Source organism: Bufo gargarizans, chromosome 6, assembly GCF_014858855.1.
Source record: "Bufo gargarizans isolate SCDJY-AF-19 chromosome 6, ASM1485885v1, whole genome shotgun sequence".
NCBI classification, from domain to species: domain Eukaryota; kingdom Metazoa; phylum Chordata; class Amphibia; order Anura; family Bufonidae; genus Bufo; species Bufo gargarizans.
Window position 1 is genome coordinate 352,744,936 of NC_058085.1, and position 18,621 is coordinate 352,763,556.

The following is an 18,621-nucleotide window of genomic DNA, read 5'->3' on the forward strand; positions in this document are numbered from 1 at the left end:
AAACCCTTTAACATGGCCTTACCGAAGGTTATCTGCTTATTGACAGATGCATATCTGAGTATGATGAAAGGTCCACACTGGCACAGTCACACAAGGAATACAGAAATAATACAGATGAGTTCAGGTATATTTGTTTCCTCTGTCAGCATAGCAGATAAACGGTCATGAACTTGTGTTGCAATGTAAGAGTTAAGCCAAAACTCCCCCAGATGAAATTTCCTCTACTGCACACAAAAAAATATTCTCCAAAGCCCAAATGTTACTGGTGTTTGTTAGACATTCTCACAAAAAGGTCTCTTAATCCAAAATGCGGCTTCTCATCTGGTCCTTATGTCTCTCTATTGTCTCCCTGGAAGTAGCCTCAGCTTCAGAACCGTAAGTTGATTGATATTTTTTACTGGCCTACCTTAGTGAAGGTGGTCATAAATTTATCCACATAATGTTGTTAGTTAAAAGACTGCGAGCCAACGCGTCCAGTGCACTGTTCTCAGGCTGCTTTCATACATTTGTTTCTGTATGCTTTTTTTTTATTTTATTTGCAGCTGATCTAAATTCTTTTTAATTGCCTATTTGCCATGTTTTTTTTTTGGTCTTTTTATTGACCTCAATGACAAAAAATAAATAACTTCTCATGAACTAGTCATTAAGGAACTGGTGAAGAAGATTTCAAACCAAAAATATGAATAGGACCCTAAATCCAAAGATAATATTTACACAATAACATTTTAGTATACCTTACATCTTCTGCTGATGTAGAGGTGTGCTTGTCTTGTCTGGCAGGGAGTATGTCAGATCAGCATTACTAGATCTCAAAAAAAAAACGTTGTTTCGGCGCATTGCCGGATACGACGTTTAGCTTTTTCTGAATGGTTACCATGGCTGCCAGGACGCTAAAGTCCTGGCAGCCATGGTAAAGTGTAGTGGGGAGCAGCATACTTACCGTCTGTGCGGCTCCCGGGGCACTCCAGAGTGACGTCAGGGCGCCCCAGGTGCATGGATGACGTGATCACATGGCACGTCATCCATGCGCATGGGGCGCTCTGACGTCATTCTGGAGCGCCCCGGGAGCCGCACGGACTGTAAGTATACCACTCCCCCACTCCATCACTATGCTTTTATTGTCGTGATGAAGAGGGCTGTGCGCCCTCGAAACGCGTTGACAAAAGAATAAATAGCTACTTTCCTTTTTTACTATATTTTATGAGAACTTGCCTCCTGTTTTCAGCGCCTTAAAAAGGGTTCAGAAAAACCACTACTTTTTATCTTCAATACTTATTTCTCTTGCCACACTTGCGGCAGAGAAAAAGGAACGGGAGAATACCAGCATAAGCATTTTACAGTTGTTGTGGCTCCACACAACAACATATGGTAAGCGCTTCTTGTATATAGTGCAATAAGACCGTAAATACAGCCACACACACGAGGCGCGGCCTCCTGTCTCTTTTCTCTCCTCTCTTTTATATAACCAGGACTTTAATAGCGTCCTGGCTGCCATAGTAACACTGAAAGCATTTTGAAGACGGATCCGTCTTCAAATACTTTCAGTTCACTTGCGTTTTTCCGGATCCGGCGTGTAATTCCGGCAAGTGGAGTACACGCCGGATCCGGACACCGCAAGTGTAAAAGAGGCCTTACTGTGCATTAGACTCATTGTTAAAAGGTGGTCTAATACGTATGCGCACTTATCTAGTTCATCTGCTGCACTATTTATATTTAATCTGTTCTGTTATACATAGATTTACTGCGCATCGGTCTCTACAAGGGGTCTAATACTGTATAAAAGTACCTAGTCATTAATATGTTTATCTAGTTCACCTGGTCTAGATCACCTGCTGTGTCATTCATACTTAAAGGGATTTTGTCACCTAGTTTGATCATATAGAGGACATGTGCTGCTAGATCGCCACTAGAACGTCCACAATATACATTTTCCATAGGTCTGAGTGCTTTTATTCAATAAAAAATGGATTTTATATATATGCAAATGAGGCTAGTAAGGAGCCCAAGGGGCTGTTACCAATGTTTCAGGAACCCAGCCACGCCCACTGTGAAGAAGCCCAGCACCGCCCGCATCCTCTGAATCTCCTCCTTGCTCCCCTGATGTCACATAGTTGAAGCGCCATAATCTCGGCGTGCCAGCTATCGCATGCACAGCTCGTTCCCTGAGGCTGATGTCAGCACAAGGAAGGAACACCATGCTGTCACTCACATGTGGCATACTTCGCACATGCGCGAGATAACAGTGTTTAAACTTTGTGACGTTGGGGGAGCAAGGAGGAGATTCGGAGAATACGGGCGGTGCTGGACTCCTCCATAGTGGGCGTGGCTGGTAACCTGAAACATTGCCATCTTGGGCTCCTTATTAGCCTAATTTGCATATATTTAAAATAGTTTTATTTTTTTATTGAATAAAAGCATACTGTCACCCATAATGCAGTGCCGCCAGCCAATCTGCAGATAGCCATCTCCTGTGATGTCACAGCCCTATAAAACCCTCATCCTGCGCGGTCTCCGCCATTGTCCTGTGACCTGAGCATAGAAGAAAAAGAAGAATATTGGACAAGGAGCATGCAGGGAGAGTGCAGGGAGAGTGCAGGGAGAGTGCAGGGAGAATGCAGGGAGAATGCAGGGAGAATGCAGGGAGAATGCAGGGAGAATGCAGGGAGAATGCAGGGAGGGTATATCGCCATGTGCATCACATTCTAGTGCACCGACAGAGTTGGTCTGTTATTTTAGTGATACAGTTAATGTGCCTCAGTATTAAAGCCAGGTGTGATATATCTCCATTTGCATCACTATGCAGTGCACCGAAATTCATAGTTCCAAGTTCCTTCACACTGAGATTGGGCCACTATATTGGGAAGAATATGATTTGGCAGAGTGGCCTGGGTATACCTGATTTATCAGGATGTTCTTGTTTTAAATTTCGCACATCTCTATTCAAGATACTAACCAATGTTTTGGGTTGTGGCTAGCCTCCTTAAACAATGCCTTCTATGCAAATGTTGATGTCAGCAGGCAGTTACTGAATCTAGAACAGTCTGTGAATATAATTGCTATAAATGCAAAGTGAGCAAAAATATTAAATAAATTGAAAATTGTAAATATAAAGTTTAATCTATAATGTGCATTAAAAAGAAATATATGGCAGAAATAACTTTATCATGCAAAGACTAATTGAATTTTGTGTCTTGATCTTTTTTTGAGGTATTATGCAATTACAATACCTGCTCAGATGGTCTACCCCTCACTGGAGAGAGCATGTGTTACCATCTTGAAACTGAAGGGGGCGCTGCAGCTCAAAATGACGTTAAAGAGAGAACAGAAAAGTATTTTGGTGACAGAGGACACAGTCAACACCCCCACGTATTTTCACTGTTATTCTTTTCAGGTTAGTACATTATGGAACTGTTCTATTGTATATACTGTAGACATTCATGGGAAATCTATGGACACTGGTGCTAGGTAGGAAACAAAGAGGTGAAATGAACCTGAAAATAAAGATTTATAAGTCTTCCAATAACACTTTTCCTTTGATCAGCTCCCCACCGTAGTGGATGAAGAAGAGGTCTGGTTTTTTCATGTTTCTGCTCATGGAGACAACATTAACGTCAATCAGACCAAGAAGATCTTGCTCATGAAAGGAACTCATTTGACTTTCATTCAGACTAATAAACCCATCTATAAGCCTGGCCAGGCAGGTAGGTAACTATATTCATATTTTAGCTCTCTTAGATGGTATCAGAAATGTTAAACCAATTACCAAAGCTTATTGCATCAGATTCATCACATGTTCATCGTTCCAGTGAATTTCCGAATTGTAACCCTGGACACGAATTTCAATTCTAAAAATGACAAGGTGAGATGTTTATTGTTATCTTTTGCATACATCTTTATGACTGCCATATTATGACTATATTTTGGGCAAAACCATATGTCCTCCACAGAGGTTCATTAGCCCTCCACAGTACCTCTATATGCCTCCAAATCATAAGGATGCATACGGAGGCTTGTTTGTTTTGTTCTTTTTAGTTTTTTTTTAGAACCCAATAAAATTGTAGCCTAATCCATCAGACTCCATAGTTATGAAGACAATGCTTCTAGGGGTCAATATCTCCACATATACAGAGTCTTACAAAAATTGTACAGATACTACTGAAGGTAGTAATAGTGTTTATACTGCATATGTTGTAGTATATACACTATATGTATGTTTCTAAATAAACTACTAATGACCTGTTAGATATCTGGTGAGTTAACTGAATGTCAGGAGTCCCATGAGTGACACCATGTGACCTTGTGAGGGATTATGCATTACAGGGCTGATTGGTCCAAGGGCTATACCATTCTATATAGGGGTCAACTGCACTGATAAATAAAGATACCGTATATCATCAGAATTTTAAATACGTGTATATTAGAACATTGTGGGATTTCTTATTCTATAAAGTAATTAAAAAAACATAAGAATTGTAATGTCCGTTTAAGATTGAAGGCATCTCATTAGCCATTATCAGTAGATAGGTGACTGAACATTAGTGGTCAGTCTTCACAACTCATTCATGGCCATCTCTCTCCTGAGGGCAAGGAACAAAAACTCCTCAGCCTGACCTTACACATGTGATGTACACATGATAATCTGCTCTACTCCTTGGAAGCACCAATTAGAAAATATCAGAGAAATAAATATTGCATATGAGGAATGAGTTTTCTTGGATAAGACCACCCTTTAAAATGCAATAAAGATGTAGTTAGAGCTGAATTTAATATGGATGAAGGGGAGGAAAAGTGCCAGTTGTCCAGCACATGCAGCCCAAAGGCTCAGTGGTTAGTACTGTGACCTTTTAGCATTGGAGCCCTGACTTTTCTTAGCATTGTTTCTTACAAGAGGAACCTCAACTTAGAACTTAAATGTTCTCCCCGTACTAGCATAGGTTTTCTTCAAGCTCTACAGTTCCTTCCTTCTATAGTTGTGTCACAAAAATGACTCCCATTGTGAGATTTTCTATTTACATTGGCGGTTTCTCTATATAATAATGTACATGACCATCTATCAAAGTGGTCGCACATGCTGAGTTCCATCCTTCAACTGCCACCAGTCGCATCTACTGTTAGAAACTGTGAGAGTTACAGGGAGAGAGCTGCTGCAAAAAGTACATTTCTCCTGAGCTGTGATAGAAAAAGACCTGCAGAAGAAAGGGCATACCACTTGACAATCTAGCCGCACAACTGGAACAACTGAAGCAATAAAAGGGTGTCCGTGACAGGTACAGGGCTGGTTCTAGCTTCGTTAGGAAGAGCTTGTCATGTACTATAGAATGTCTGTTATTTATACCAGTCATGGCATAACACCTTTATAAATACATTATTGCAAATTGAATTGGCTTCCTGTGAAATATGCAGAAAATTTGAGATATCTACCAACCCTAGATAAAGGGACCCTCCAATCAACATACCTAGTGCCCTACACTCCTCGCCATTCTGCGACTGTTCCTTCATTATGTTCACCCGGTTATTATTTCTCGGTCATCCCCATGCAGAATGCTATAGTACAAATCTAAGAGATGCAACCCCCTCCCAACCACCCACGCACACCCTCCCACTCTTTCACTGCCCATGGATGGACCCAGCACCTAACCATTGGCACTAGCACATTTGAAGAGAGTGGAGGAGGAATACATGTCTTAGCCTTCCCTACAGCGCTCTGCATTGTAAAGTCTCAGACAATGGTGGCCATTTAGAAATGATTTCAACAAGTGACCCCAATGGGTGAATGGAGACACCTGGCATAATAACTATTCACGTGTCATATATAGTCACATGCTAGGTTTGTATTAGACAGTTGCTGTTTAGTAAATCAGTAAATATGTTGTATATTTAGGAGATGCAGTAAGTATGTATTATTGTAACCATGTAATCATTTATTTTACAGTATCCATCGGTGGAACTGATTGTGAGTATTAACTGCTCCTCCTCTACCTCTCAGGCTCTCTGGTATTATACTGTATATGCTTTGTATAACTGGTTTTCTACATACCTTGCCAGATACATGTATGTTTATACTGTATTTAGTGGATTTTGAAAAGTAATGCTTTGAATGTTTTCTGCTCTGCCTAGAAATTCATAATTTAGTAGTTTTAAATGGATAGTTTCACCACAACAACCCCTGATTGTATGCACTATTAGGATATTAGGAAGACATAGATGGTGGTCCTCACTCAGGATCCTCCTCTATGCACCAGAATGGAGAACCACCCTGAGGGACCCAACATGTAATGGCTACATCTGCTGCTGGAGACATGTGTGCTGGCTGCAGCCTCCTCCGACGCCAAAAGTTAGATAAACTATGATTTCCATTTTTATTTTTTAATAAAAGTGGGTTGTCCTCATGAGATATCCCTTTAAAGGGAATTTACAAAATAAACTACAGATGCTATATGATCATATGGTAAGGCCAGATATGAAATCGGAGGCATACAGAAGTAAAAGTGTCCTTCCCTAACTCCTTACCTCTCGTCTTAGCTGTACATATCCAGATATATTTGTCGATATGATGAACAGCATTTCAAAATAACATGATTTTGTGAGATTGTATCACAAGATGCCTGTTCTCTATGTGTCTATATGTGCTACACATCATCCAAAATTGTAATAAATCTATTTAATGAGAAATTGGAGTGCGTTACTAAATTAGGCAAATGCCCATAAACTGGGTGTTGTTTAATGACTAGGTACAACTTAGAGGTTATAAACAACTTTAATATAGGGGCATAGCTGTAGGGGGTGCAGAGGTAGCAGTGGCTACCGGGCCCAGGAGCCTGAGGAGGCCCTTGTGTCACATAAGAAGACACTGGTATAATAGAAAGTGCATGCTGGTCAAGTTACACCTCTGGCTGGAGGGAAGCGGTTAGGTCAAGAATTTGGCATGGTGGGTGCTGTTTTAATTTTTGCCTTAGGCAGCACGAAGGCTATGTGCTTCCCTGCCCCTGGCCATAAAGCACTGAGGCAATTGGAGCTCAAGCTGAACTCTTGCACCAGGGCCCATGAGCCTTTAGCTATGCCCCTGCTGCAATATGTTCATGTGCATTAAACTTAAAGGTAATGTGACAATAATGGGTGTATGCAGCTATGCTATGCAGCCAATAAACGTGCAGGTAAGTACTGCCCTCACTGTAATGCCAGTAGCCATGTTGGCTACTGGCATTACAGTGATTGACTGGCCGGAACACGTCATCGGGTGCTATATGGCACCCGATGACGCATGTTCGGCTTATTTGTAGTAAGGGAGAGCTGCGCTTTGGAAGGGACAGAGAGTGTAGGGAGTCTGATCGTACCCAAAAGTCCTTTTAAGGACTAATGTGTGTGGTGGCAGGCTGGCAGTATTTTATAGCTACAGTACAATATTTTTTTTCCAGCATTTTCAATACTTATTGTATAGAGGGTGTCTGCAGGGACTAGTAACATCTGTATTATACCTTCTATGTGTCAGGGCCAGAGATTGGAGAAATACAACTGAAAATTAATATATTTTTTCCGTAGTTTTCAATACTTTTTATATAGAGGGTGCCTGCAGTGACTAGTGACATATGTATTATACATTTTGTGTGTCGGGGCCAGAGATTGGAGAAATACAACTGAAAATAAATGTATTTTTTCCATAATTTTCAATAATTTTTCTATAGAGGGTGTCTGCAGTGACTAGAGACATCTGTACAATACCTTAGGTGTGTGTGGGCCAGAGATAGGAAAAATATAAGTGAAATCTATTTTCCTTTTTCCGTACTTTTACGTACTTCTTCCATATACTGTGCTTGCTGTAGACTGTGAAATCCGTGCCACATCTTGTGTGTCAAGCATGCATATAACATTTAATATGCGCAAGGCAAGCAGTAAGGGATGGGGAAGTGGCCGTGATGTTGATTGTTTACACAGAGGCCGTGGCCCTGGGCGCGTTGAAACTGTGCCTGCTGCCAGAGCACAAGAAAAACAATCATCCACGATACCTAGCTTCATGTCCCAGTTTGCTGGGCGTCGCAGGACAAAATTATTGAAGTCAGACCAGTGCGACCAGATGGTCGGTTTGGATTGCAGCAGATAATGCTTAAGAACCACTCTGTCTTCCACCAAGTCTAATCTCAGTAGCCAAGAGTCTGGTCAACAGAATCCTCTCCCTAATCCTCCTAACTTCCACCATAGAGAGTCTGGCCAAACAAGTGATCCCACACTCGGAAATTCCGAGGATCTCTTTTCATCGCCATTACTTGATTTGCCCCTCTTGCCAAGCACGCTTGAAGAGGGACACGAGATCTTATGCCCTGATTCCCAAACTCTTGAGAATCCACAGTCACAAGAACCTGACAGTGGGGAACAGCAATTAGTGTTCAATGAGCCAGATGATGATGAGACACAGTTGCCAATGAGTCAACCGCAATTACTGTCTCAAGAGGTTGATGAAGATGATGAGACACAGTTGTCAATCACTAAGGTTGTGGTTAGGTCAACAAATCAAGAGGATAATCATAGTGAGGAAGTGGAAGAGGAGGTGGTGGACGATGAGGTCACTGACCCAACCTGGGAAGGTGGAAAGCCGAGCGAGGACAGCAGTACAGAGGGGGAAGAATCTGCTGCACCACAACAGGCTGGAAGAGGCAGTGGGATGGCAAAAGGGAGTAGGCGGGCCCGCAACTGTTCCACGGAGAACCCCCTTGCGTAAATCTCCCTTGCCAAGAGGTAGGTGTTCCGCAGTATAGTGCTTTTTTTTAGGAAAGTGTGGATGACAAAAGAATAGCAGTTTGCAACCTGTGCCACACCAAAATGAGTCAGGGCGTGAACACTAGCAACCTCACCACCACCAGCATGATCCGCCACATGGCATCAAAGCATCCTAATAGGTAGGCTGAATGCCTGGGTCCGCAATCAGTGTCTGCGGGTCACACCACTGCCTCCTCTTCCACTGTGTTACGTGCTGGCCAATCCCCTGTCCAAGACGCAGGCCCGGATGCTTCCCGCCCTCCACCTGGATCTTTACAAGAACCATTAGCTAGCACATCCACTTCTGTGTCCCAGCGCAGCTTATGGATGTCCATACCCCAGGCCTTTGACCGAAAGTGCAAATACCCAGCCAGGCACCCACAGGCCATAGCACTATATGCACACCTTTCATAATTACTGGCCCTGGAAATGTTGCCATTTAGACTTGTGGACACTGAGGCCTTCCACAGCCTGATGGCGGCGGCCATCCCGCGGTACTCAGTCCCCACCCACCACTATTTTTCGAGGTGTGCCGTGCCCGCCTTACACCAACATGTGTCCCGAAATGTCACACGTGTCCTGACCAATGCAGTTACTGGGAAGGTCCACTTAACCACGGACACATGGACAAGTGCATTTGGCCAGGGATGCTACATTTCCCTGATGGCACACTGGGGGAACATTGGGGAGGCCAACAGAGAGTCGCACCCTGGGATGGCACAGGTGCTACCGGCGCCGAGGATTGCGGGCCCTAATTCCATCAGAGCTTCCGCCAGCACCTACATTAGTGGCTCCAACCCCCACTTCTCCTCCTCCGCCTCCTCCTCCACTTACACCTCTGAATTATCCGCGTGCAGCACCAGTCAGCCATCAGCCAGTAGCTGGAAGCAGTGTAGCACTGCAGTGGGGAAGCGTCAACAGGCCGTGCTGAAGCTGATAAGCTTAGGGGACAAACAGCACACCGCCCCAGAGCTGTTGCAACTGTTGCAGACTGAGCTGTGGCTCTCGCCAGGCATGGTTGTGTGTGATAATGGCCGTAACTTGGTGGCGACTTTGGAGCTCGGCAAGCTCACACACACATCCCATGCCTATCCCACATCTTAAACTTAGTGGTTCAGAGGTTTCTCAAAACCTACCCCAATTTGCCTGAGCTACTGGTGAAGGTGCGCCCCGTGTGTGCACATTTCCGCAATCGACAGCTTCAGCTGGTCTATCAATGCTGCAGCAGCGCTTGAAATTGCCAGCTCACCGGCTGTTGTGTGACGTGAGCATGCATTGGAACTTCACGTTCCACATGTTGGCCAGGCTTTGTGAGCAGCAGAGGGCAGTAGTGGACTACCAGCTGCAAAATGGACGTCACCTTTCCAGTCAGGTTCTGGTAATCAGAAGCAAGGAGTGGGCATGGGTGTCTGACCTCTGTGAGGTTTTAATAAACTTTAAGGAATCAACACATAAGATAAGATGCCTTTATTGTCACTGTACAATACAATGTAATACAATGTACAATACAATAAAATGTTGTTTGGAGCAATCCTAGATGCCATGGACAGGGGAACAAGAACTGACATTTAAACTAAAGCATTACACTAGAAAAAAACAAAACATTGCACTAGAAGGCATTACTATTCACAGTTCACAGCATATATATAGCAAGACCAAAGTAGGAAGTGCTTGTGAGTATATATACACTGATTCAGACACCACTGCAGACAAGAGGTCATCATGGGTTCACGCTATTATCAGCGTATTATCAGCGTAACCATCCCACTTCTTTGTCTACTCAAATGCTCGCTGCTCACAGTTAAGGAAGACGCTTTACATGTGGAAGAGGTGGAAATGGGGGAAAAAGACATTACACAGGGTGATAGCCAGACCACCCTTTGTCCGTCTTCTCAGCGCAAATTGGACGATGAAGAGGAGGAAGAGGAGGAGGAGCAGGAGACGGTTGCCTCCGCTACAGAGGGTAGTACCCATGAAAGTTTAAATCCATCTGTTCAGCATGGGTGGGCCGAATAGGAGGAAGAGCATGAGGAGATTGAGAGTGATCCTCCTGATGATGACAGCGAAGTCTTGCCTGTTGGTACTCTGGAACACATGGCTGACTTCATGTTAGGCTGCCTTTCCCACGACATGCGCGTTATACGCATTTTAGACAACACGGATTACTGGGTGTTCACCCTTCTCGACCACCACTACAATGAGAACTTCTCATCTCTCATTCTCCAGGTGGAGAGGACGAGAAAACGGTGCAATACCAGAAGGTCCTTGTTGAAAAATTGCTCCAAAAATTTCCATGTGACAATGCTGGCGGCAGAGTCCGTAGTTTCATGGGCAACCAAAGAGGTGAGACAAGGGGAACACACAGCAGTTCCAACAGAGGCAGGGCAACTTTCTCCAAAGCCTGGGATAGTTTCATGACACCCCGCCAGCACCCTCCCACTGATGGAGGTAAAAATTTTGGAAGATGGTGAAGGAGTACATAGCAGACCGTGTCAGCGTCCTCAATGATCCCTCAGTGCCTTACAACTACTGGGTGTCCAAGCTGGAAATGTGGCACAAACTGGCGCTCTACACCTTGGAGGTGCTGGCCTGCCCTGCCACCAGCGTTTTGTCTGAGCGGGTATTTAGTGCTGCTAGTGGCATTATAACAGATAAGCATATTTGCCTGTCAACTGAAAATGCTGACAGGTTGACTCTTATAAAAATAAACAAGGCCTGCCTTGCCCCTCGACTCCACCAGAGGAAAGTGGATGAACAAAGGCACTTTAAATGTGTTGTTCAATGTACTGAATACACTGTATTCTCATGCACCCCTTCACCACAAGAAAGGGTATATGGTTAAATCTTCCTTTTCTCATCCTCCTTCTCCTCTTCCATCATATCAACATGCTAATTTGTCGCATATAATGCTCTTGCATATAATTTATTACAGGGTCAGCTCAACTGCAGGCCCTCACATATAATTTTTTTAGAGGGTCAGCTCAACTCCAGGCCTTCACATATAATGTTTTACAGGGTCAGCTCAACTACAGGCCCTTGAATATAATGTTTTACAGGTTCAGCTCAACTGCAGGCCCTTGTATATAATGTTTTTACAGGATCAGCTCAACTGCAGGCTCTTGCATATAATGTTTTACAGGGTCAGCTCACCTGCAGGCCCTCGCATATAATGTTTTACAGGGTCAGCTGCTTAACTGCAGGCACTCGCATATAATGTTTTACAGGGTCAGCTCACCTGCAGGCCCTCACCTACAATCTTTTACAGGGTCAACTCACCTTCTGATGACTACAGCGAAGTCTTGCCTGTTGGTACTCTGGCACACGTGGCTGACTTCATTTTAGGCTGCCTTTCCCATGACCCGTGCATTATACGCATAGACAACACAGATTACTGGTTGTTTACGCTTCTCGACCCCTGCTACAAAGAGAACTTCTCATCTCTCATTCCTCTGGTGGAGAGGACAAGCAAAAAGGTGATATACCAGAAGGTCCTTGTTGAAAAATTGTTCCAAAGTTGATAGGGCAGACATCCAAATGGATTGTCGCCGTCACAGGACGTGCGATCGCCTAGAAGTTATCTAGAGTCATCAAAGCGGCAGCAGGCCCTCACCTACAAGTCCAGTCTCCGTAGCCAAGAGTCTGGTCAACACAATCCTCACCATGACGGCACACTGGGTGAACATTGTGGAGGCTGGGAGCAAAGTGGCTCCTGGCACTAGACTTGCCCTCCAATAGATTCTCGTTAACGGAAAGTATACTCATTCCAATAACAGGGCCGCTTAGGAGTGCTGTATTGTTATTTATCGTCACTACCTGTAAAGTCTGGTCTAAAGCCCACCATCCGCGAAGATATAAGTGAGGGACATGAACATGTGGAGTCAGTGTGGGTAGAGATACATGGAGCTAAAAACAACAATAAATTACTAATAGGAGTTTACTATAAACCACCTAATATACCAGAGTCCACAGAAAATCTATTACTAAACGAGATAGACGAGGCGGCAAATCATAATGAGGTGGTTATTATGGGGGACTTCAACTACCCAGATATAGACTGGGAAACTGAAACTTGTATATCTCATAAAGGAAACAGGTTCTTGGCAATAACCAAAGACAATTACCTCTCCCAACTGGTTCAGGACCCGACTAGAGGGACGGCCATACTGGACTTAGTATTAACCAATAGGCCGGACAGAACAACAGACGTGCAGGTTGGGGGACACCTGGGAAATAGTGACCACAAAGTAATAACCTTCCAATTATCATTCAAAAGAGCGTTTCTACAGGGAGGAACAAAAATACCAAACTTCAAAAATGCTAAATTTAGCCATCTAAGAGAGGCCATAGGCCAAACTAACTGGGACAAAGTCCTCAAAAATAAAAATACAGCCACAAAATGGGATATCTTTAAAAACATCCTAAAATCTCATTGTGAGAGGTACATACCGTATGGTAATAAAAGGTTAAGGAACAAAAAGAAACCAATGTGGATAAATAGAACTGTAACGAAAGCAATAAATGACAAAAAGAAAGCATATCATTCACTGAAACAGGAGGGGAGCACGGAAGCACTGAAAAACTATAAGGAAAAAAATAGAACATGTAAAAAACAAATAAAAGCGGCCAAACTAGAGACCGAGAGATTAATTGCCAAAGAGAGTAAAACTAACCCTAAAATGTTCTTCAATTATATAAATGTTAAAAAGTATAAATCTGAAGGTGTCGGCCCTTTAAAGAGTAATGACGGGGAAGTCGCAGAGAGCGATGAGGAGAAAGCAAAGCTGTTAAATATTTTTTTCTCCAATGTATTCACTGAGGAAAATAAACTGTCAGATGACATGCAGAATGCAAAAATAAATTCCCCATTAAAAGTGTCCTGTCTGACCCAGGAAGAAGTACATCAGCGACTTAAAAAGATTAAAATAGACAAATCGCCAGGACCGGATGACATACACCCCCGTATCCTAAAGGAATTAAGTAATGTCATAGCCAGACCCTTTTTTCTGATATTTGCAGACTCTATACTGACAGGGAATGTCCCACAGGATTGGCGCATGGCATATGTGGTGCCAATATTCAAAAAGGGGCCAAAAACAGAGCCTGGAAACTATAGGCCGGTAAGTTTAACATCTGTTGTGGGTAAACTGTTTGAAGGTTTTCTGAGAGATGCTATATTAGAGCATCTCAACAGAAATAAGCAAATAACGCCATATCAGCATGGCTTCGTGAGGGATCGGTCATGTCAGACTAATTTAATTAGTTTCTATGAGGAGGTAAGTTCTAGACTTGACAGCGGCGAATCAATGGATGTCGTATATCTGGACTTCTCCAAAGCATTTGACACTGTACCACATAAAAGGTTAGTATATAAAATGAGAATGCTCGGACTGGGAAAAAACATCTGTATGTGGGTAAGTAACTGGCTCAGTGATAGAAAACAGAGGGTGGTTATTAACGGTACACACTCAGATTGGGTCAATGTCACTAGTGGGGTACCTCAGGGGTCAGTATTGGGCCCTATTCTCTTCAATATATTTATTAATGATCTTGTAGAAGGCTTGCATAGTAAAGTATCAATTTTCGCAGATGACACTAAACTGTGTAAAGTAATTTACACTGATGAGGACAGTATACTACTACAGAGGGATCTGGATAGACTGGAGGCTTGGGCAGATAAGTGGCAGATGGGGTTTAACACTGATAAATGTAAAGTTATGCACATGGGAAGGAAAAATGCAAGTCAACTGTACATACTAAATGGTAAAACACTCGGTAACACTGACATGGAAAAGGATCTAGGAATTTTAATAAACAGCCAACTAAGCTGCAAAAACCAGTGTCAGGCAGCTGCTGCCAAGGCCAACAAGATAATGGGTTGCATCAGAAGGGGCATAGATTCCCGTGATAAGAACATAGTCCTACCACTTTACAAATCGCTAGTCAGACCACACATGGAGTACTGTGTACAGTTCTGGGCTCCTGTAAACAAGGCAGACATAGCAGAGCTGGAGAAGGTCCAGAGGAGGGCATCTAAAGTAATAACTGGAATGGGGCAACTACAGTACCCTGAAAGATTATCAAAATTAGGGTTATTCACTTTAGAAAAAAGACGACTGAGGGGAGATCTAATTAATATGTATAAATATATCAGGGGTCAGTACAGAGATCTATCCCATCATCTATTCATTCCCAGGACGGTGACTGTGACGAGGGGACATCCTCTGCGTCTGGAGGAAAGAAGGTTTGTACACAAACATAGAAAAGGATTCTTTACGGTAAGAGCAGTGAGACTATGGAACTCTCTGCCTGAGGAGGTGGTGATGGTGAGTACAATAAAGGAATTCAAGAGGGCCCTGGACGTATTTCTGGAGCTTAATAATATTACAGGCTATAGCTACTAGAGAGGGGTCTTCCTCTGGATCAACTTGCGGGATAACAGGCCGAACTGGATGGACAAATGTCTTTTTTCGGCCTTATGTACTATGTTACTATGTTACCTCCCCGAGTCGGGAGTGGGTAATTGCCGCTCGCCTGCTGCCTTCCTTGGATGCTTGTGCTTTAATAACTTGACCCACCCTCTCTGGGTGGTTCGCAATTAGGAAAAAAAAGGGGCAAGGCAACAACAGCCAATCATATTTCAGCCATTGACCTCTCTTGGATGTGGTATCACTTTCTCAAGCTCCCTCTCTGGCATCGAACCCTGATTCCCCATTACCCGTGATCACCATGGTAGGCGCAGAAAAGAACATCCAAAGTTAATAGGGCAGACATCCAAATGAATTGTCGCCGTCACAGGGACGTGCAATAGCCAAGAGGTTATCTAGAGTCACCAATGCAGCAGCAGGCCCTTGCCCCTAAGGTTTTAGATGGTCAGACCAGCAGGCCCTTGCTCCAAATGTTTTTGAGGGTCAATCATAATTTTTCAAGGCTGTGTATGATGCCCTCCTTTATGTGTAACAAAGGGTGTTTTGGAGTGCCAGTTCCTTGTAATTTTTGGCAGACCTTTCACTTAGTGCATAGGCTTTATGAGGGTAGGAGTCCCACTACCTGAACTATTGTACCACAATGTGAATGAGGCCCTCGATTATGTGATATACAGGTTGTATCGGAGTACCTCTTCCTTGCAATTTTTGGCAGCACTTGCACTTTATATACAAGTAAATATACAGGAAAAAATGTTTCTTAACAATTTTTTCTCAACATTTTTTAATTTTTTGGGGGTTTGGTGTGTATTATGTCAGTCTGTAAAAGTCCCGTACTACTCGGACAACATGGTTCCCAGCAGTGACCTGGAAGTCCAAGATGCATCCAGACATCCTCCCCATGCTGTTCCCAAACCATTTTGGTGATGTTTCCATCAATTTCTGACCTTTTCCTATGAACCAGGCACCCTCCCCTCTTTAGAGCAGGGGGTGCCTGGTTTAATGCTCGGGTTCTCCCATTGACTTCCATTATACTCAGGTGCCAGGTAGAGCACCCTAACATCCCAATGTGTTCGGCCAGAGCACACGAGCACTTTGGTGCTCGATCATCACTAGTCCATACGTACTGTACATGCCCGTTGTGCCTTATGGAAAATACAGCCATGACCAGAAGTATGAAGACATACTGGACAATGTTGAGGGTGGATTTCCTAGTAAGGAAAGATTAAGGTATATCTAAAATCTTAGTTCCAGCATACAGAACATCTCAGCTGGGTGGTACATTCAGTTGACTCTTCATCACTATTTATCTAAGTAAGGCACTGGAATTAATGAGAAACCTGAAAAATGAGCTCACTTTACTTTCCATGAAGTACAGCACACTAACATGTCTTAATACTGTACATTGCTTTATTCATTCAAAATGTGATCATTTACTACAGGATCCAAATAATAATCGGATTGGGCAATGGTTGGATGTCTCCCCACACCAAGGGATTGCAGATTTAACTTTTCCTTTGGCAAATGAGCTACCACTAGGAGTATACACCATAAATGTACCCAACAGACACACAACTACATTTTATGTATCTGAATATGGTAAGTATCTGCTTAATTTGTGTAGAGTGTAGTTTGTACTTTCATTGAATAGAGAATAGCGTAACTAGCTAATTTCTAAATCATTTCATTTAAAAAACAAAGTCTGTATCCACCTGAGAAAAATGCTGTAAAGTCATAGCCACCTAAATTGGAGTCCACTGCCCTTTGTCAGGCAAAATCTGTCCCTAGTAGAGACATAGTAGACAGTTAAAAGAAAGTGAGGCATGTCAGAGCTGGCTGAGATCTTGAGTCTGATAAAATAACTACTTCTACACTGCTTCTGAAGATCATAGTAGGGTCCTGCATTTCTGTAAGTGTGATTTTACCCTCCTTATCTGTTCTATGAGCTCCGGAGATCATAGTCAGAAGTAAGGGAAAGAATGTCATTGTGGTACAGTGCTGGAAGATTTCACAGAGGGGAGAAACTCTCTGCTTCTGAGAGAAATGCATCTTGCTATGCAGCTGCAGAGGGCAATAATTAACCAGATCATGCAGTATAAAGGTTCAGGTGAATTATAGTTACAGCAAAGTTATCACAGATTGTATGTCTTGTAATGTGTTGTGCACCTGTGAAATGATCACTTGGTTAGGATGGAATTTTAGAGTGTAACACAGATAAAGGCGGCTCTCCACTGGTTTTTCTGGTAGCAGGTGCTCTTGTCCAAATTGACTCACCCTCGTCAATAAAAAGTGGATTTAAAATTATATAGAAATAGTGGACAGGCACTCTATTTATGGGTTCATGAAAAGGCAGTTTTATTTATAAAAGCAATATATCAATAAAAAAATATATCTATAGAGTCTAAATATAGCAGCAATTAATATTAGTTAGTTAGTGAATATAGCAGCAATAAATAACAATAACAATATAGCAGCAGTTAATGGATGGCACTTGATGAATAAGAAAAATGTTCATATAGTTGCAATAAAGGTTTTTTATATAATCTCCCCTTGTATAGACCACTGATTAGTGGAGCAATGTTGCAACAATGTTCTTAATGACAATCTTCTTAGTAGCTAAAAATGTCTTCTTATCTTTCTTTCCTATATCGTGCAGATAATCCAGTTTAGCTTATAAAGTCTCTATTATATGTATTCAATATTTCACTCACGATTAAGCTGTTTCTCTGGTGCGGCGTCCCGCTCCTGTTTTGAAAAACAGACTGACCTTTTGTGATTCGGATCCTTCAGTTTCAGCTTGTTCAGTGGTCGGCGTGCCACATGCTATGGCGGCGTATCTCTTAGTTGTTAGTTCGCCCCTTCAATGTTCAGGTCGCCTCTTGACCCCTTTGTTTCAGCTGTCAGGACTCCGCTTTGTAAGTAACAGGTCAGTTTCGTGAGTGTCTTGAATTTAGTTCTTCTTAGAGCGCTCCAGTGATGTAAATCTGTTCAAAGTATGCTGTTTCAATCAGACATGTTTCGGAGCTCAACTCGCTCCTTCCTCAATGATCTCATTGAGGAAGGAGCGAGTTGAGCTCCGAAACATGTCTGATTGAAACAGCATACTTTGAACAGATTTACATCACTGGAGCGCTCTAAGAAGAACTAAATTCAAGACACTCACGAAACTGACCTGTTACTTACAAAGCGGAGTCCTGACAGCTGAAACAAAGGGGTCAAGAGGCGACCTGAACATTGAAGGGGCGAACTAACAACTAAGAGATACGCCGCCATAGCATGTGGCACGCCGACCACTGAACAAGCTGAAACTGAAGGATCCGAATCACAAAAGGTCAGTCTGTTTTTCAAAACAGGAGCGGGACGCCGCACCAGAGAAACAGCTTAATCGTGAGTGAAATATTGAATACATATAATAGAGACTTTATAAGCTAAACTGGATTATCTGCAC

At 42.9% G+C, this 18,621-nt stretch overlaps 1 protein-coding gene across 1 annotated transcript in view; it reads left to right on the forward strand.

Annotated features, from left to right (window-relative positions):
• The first annotated feature begins 245 nt into the window (after nt 1–245).
• The window catches only part of LOC122942213 (alpha-2-macroglobulin-like protein 1), a 132,790-nt gene continuing 114,414 nt past the window's right edge, over nt 246–18,621 (forward strand). The window contains 6 exon segments of the mRNA XM_044299713.1: nt 246–375; nt 3,208–3,391; nt 3,542–3,701; nt 3,807–3,859; nt 5,933–5,953; nt 16,616–16,772. Coding sequence (XP_044155648.1) covers nt 308–375; nt 3,208–3,391; nt 3,542–3,701; nt 3,807–3,859; nt 5,933–5,953; nt 16,616–16,772 — 643 coding nt within the window. The 5' untranslated portion in view covers nt 246–307.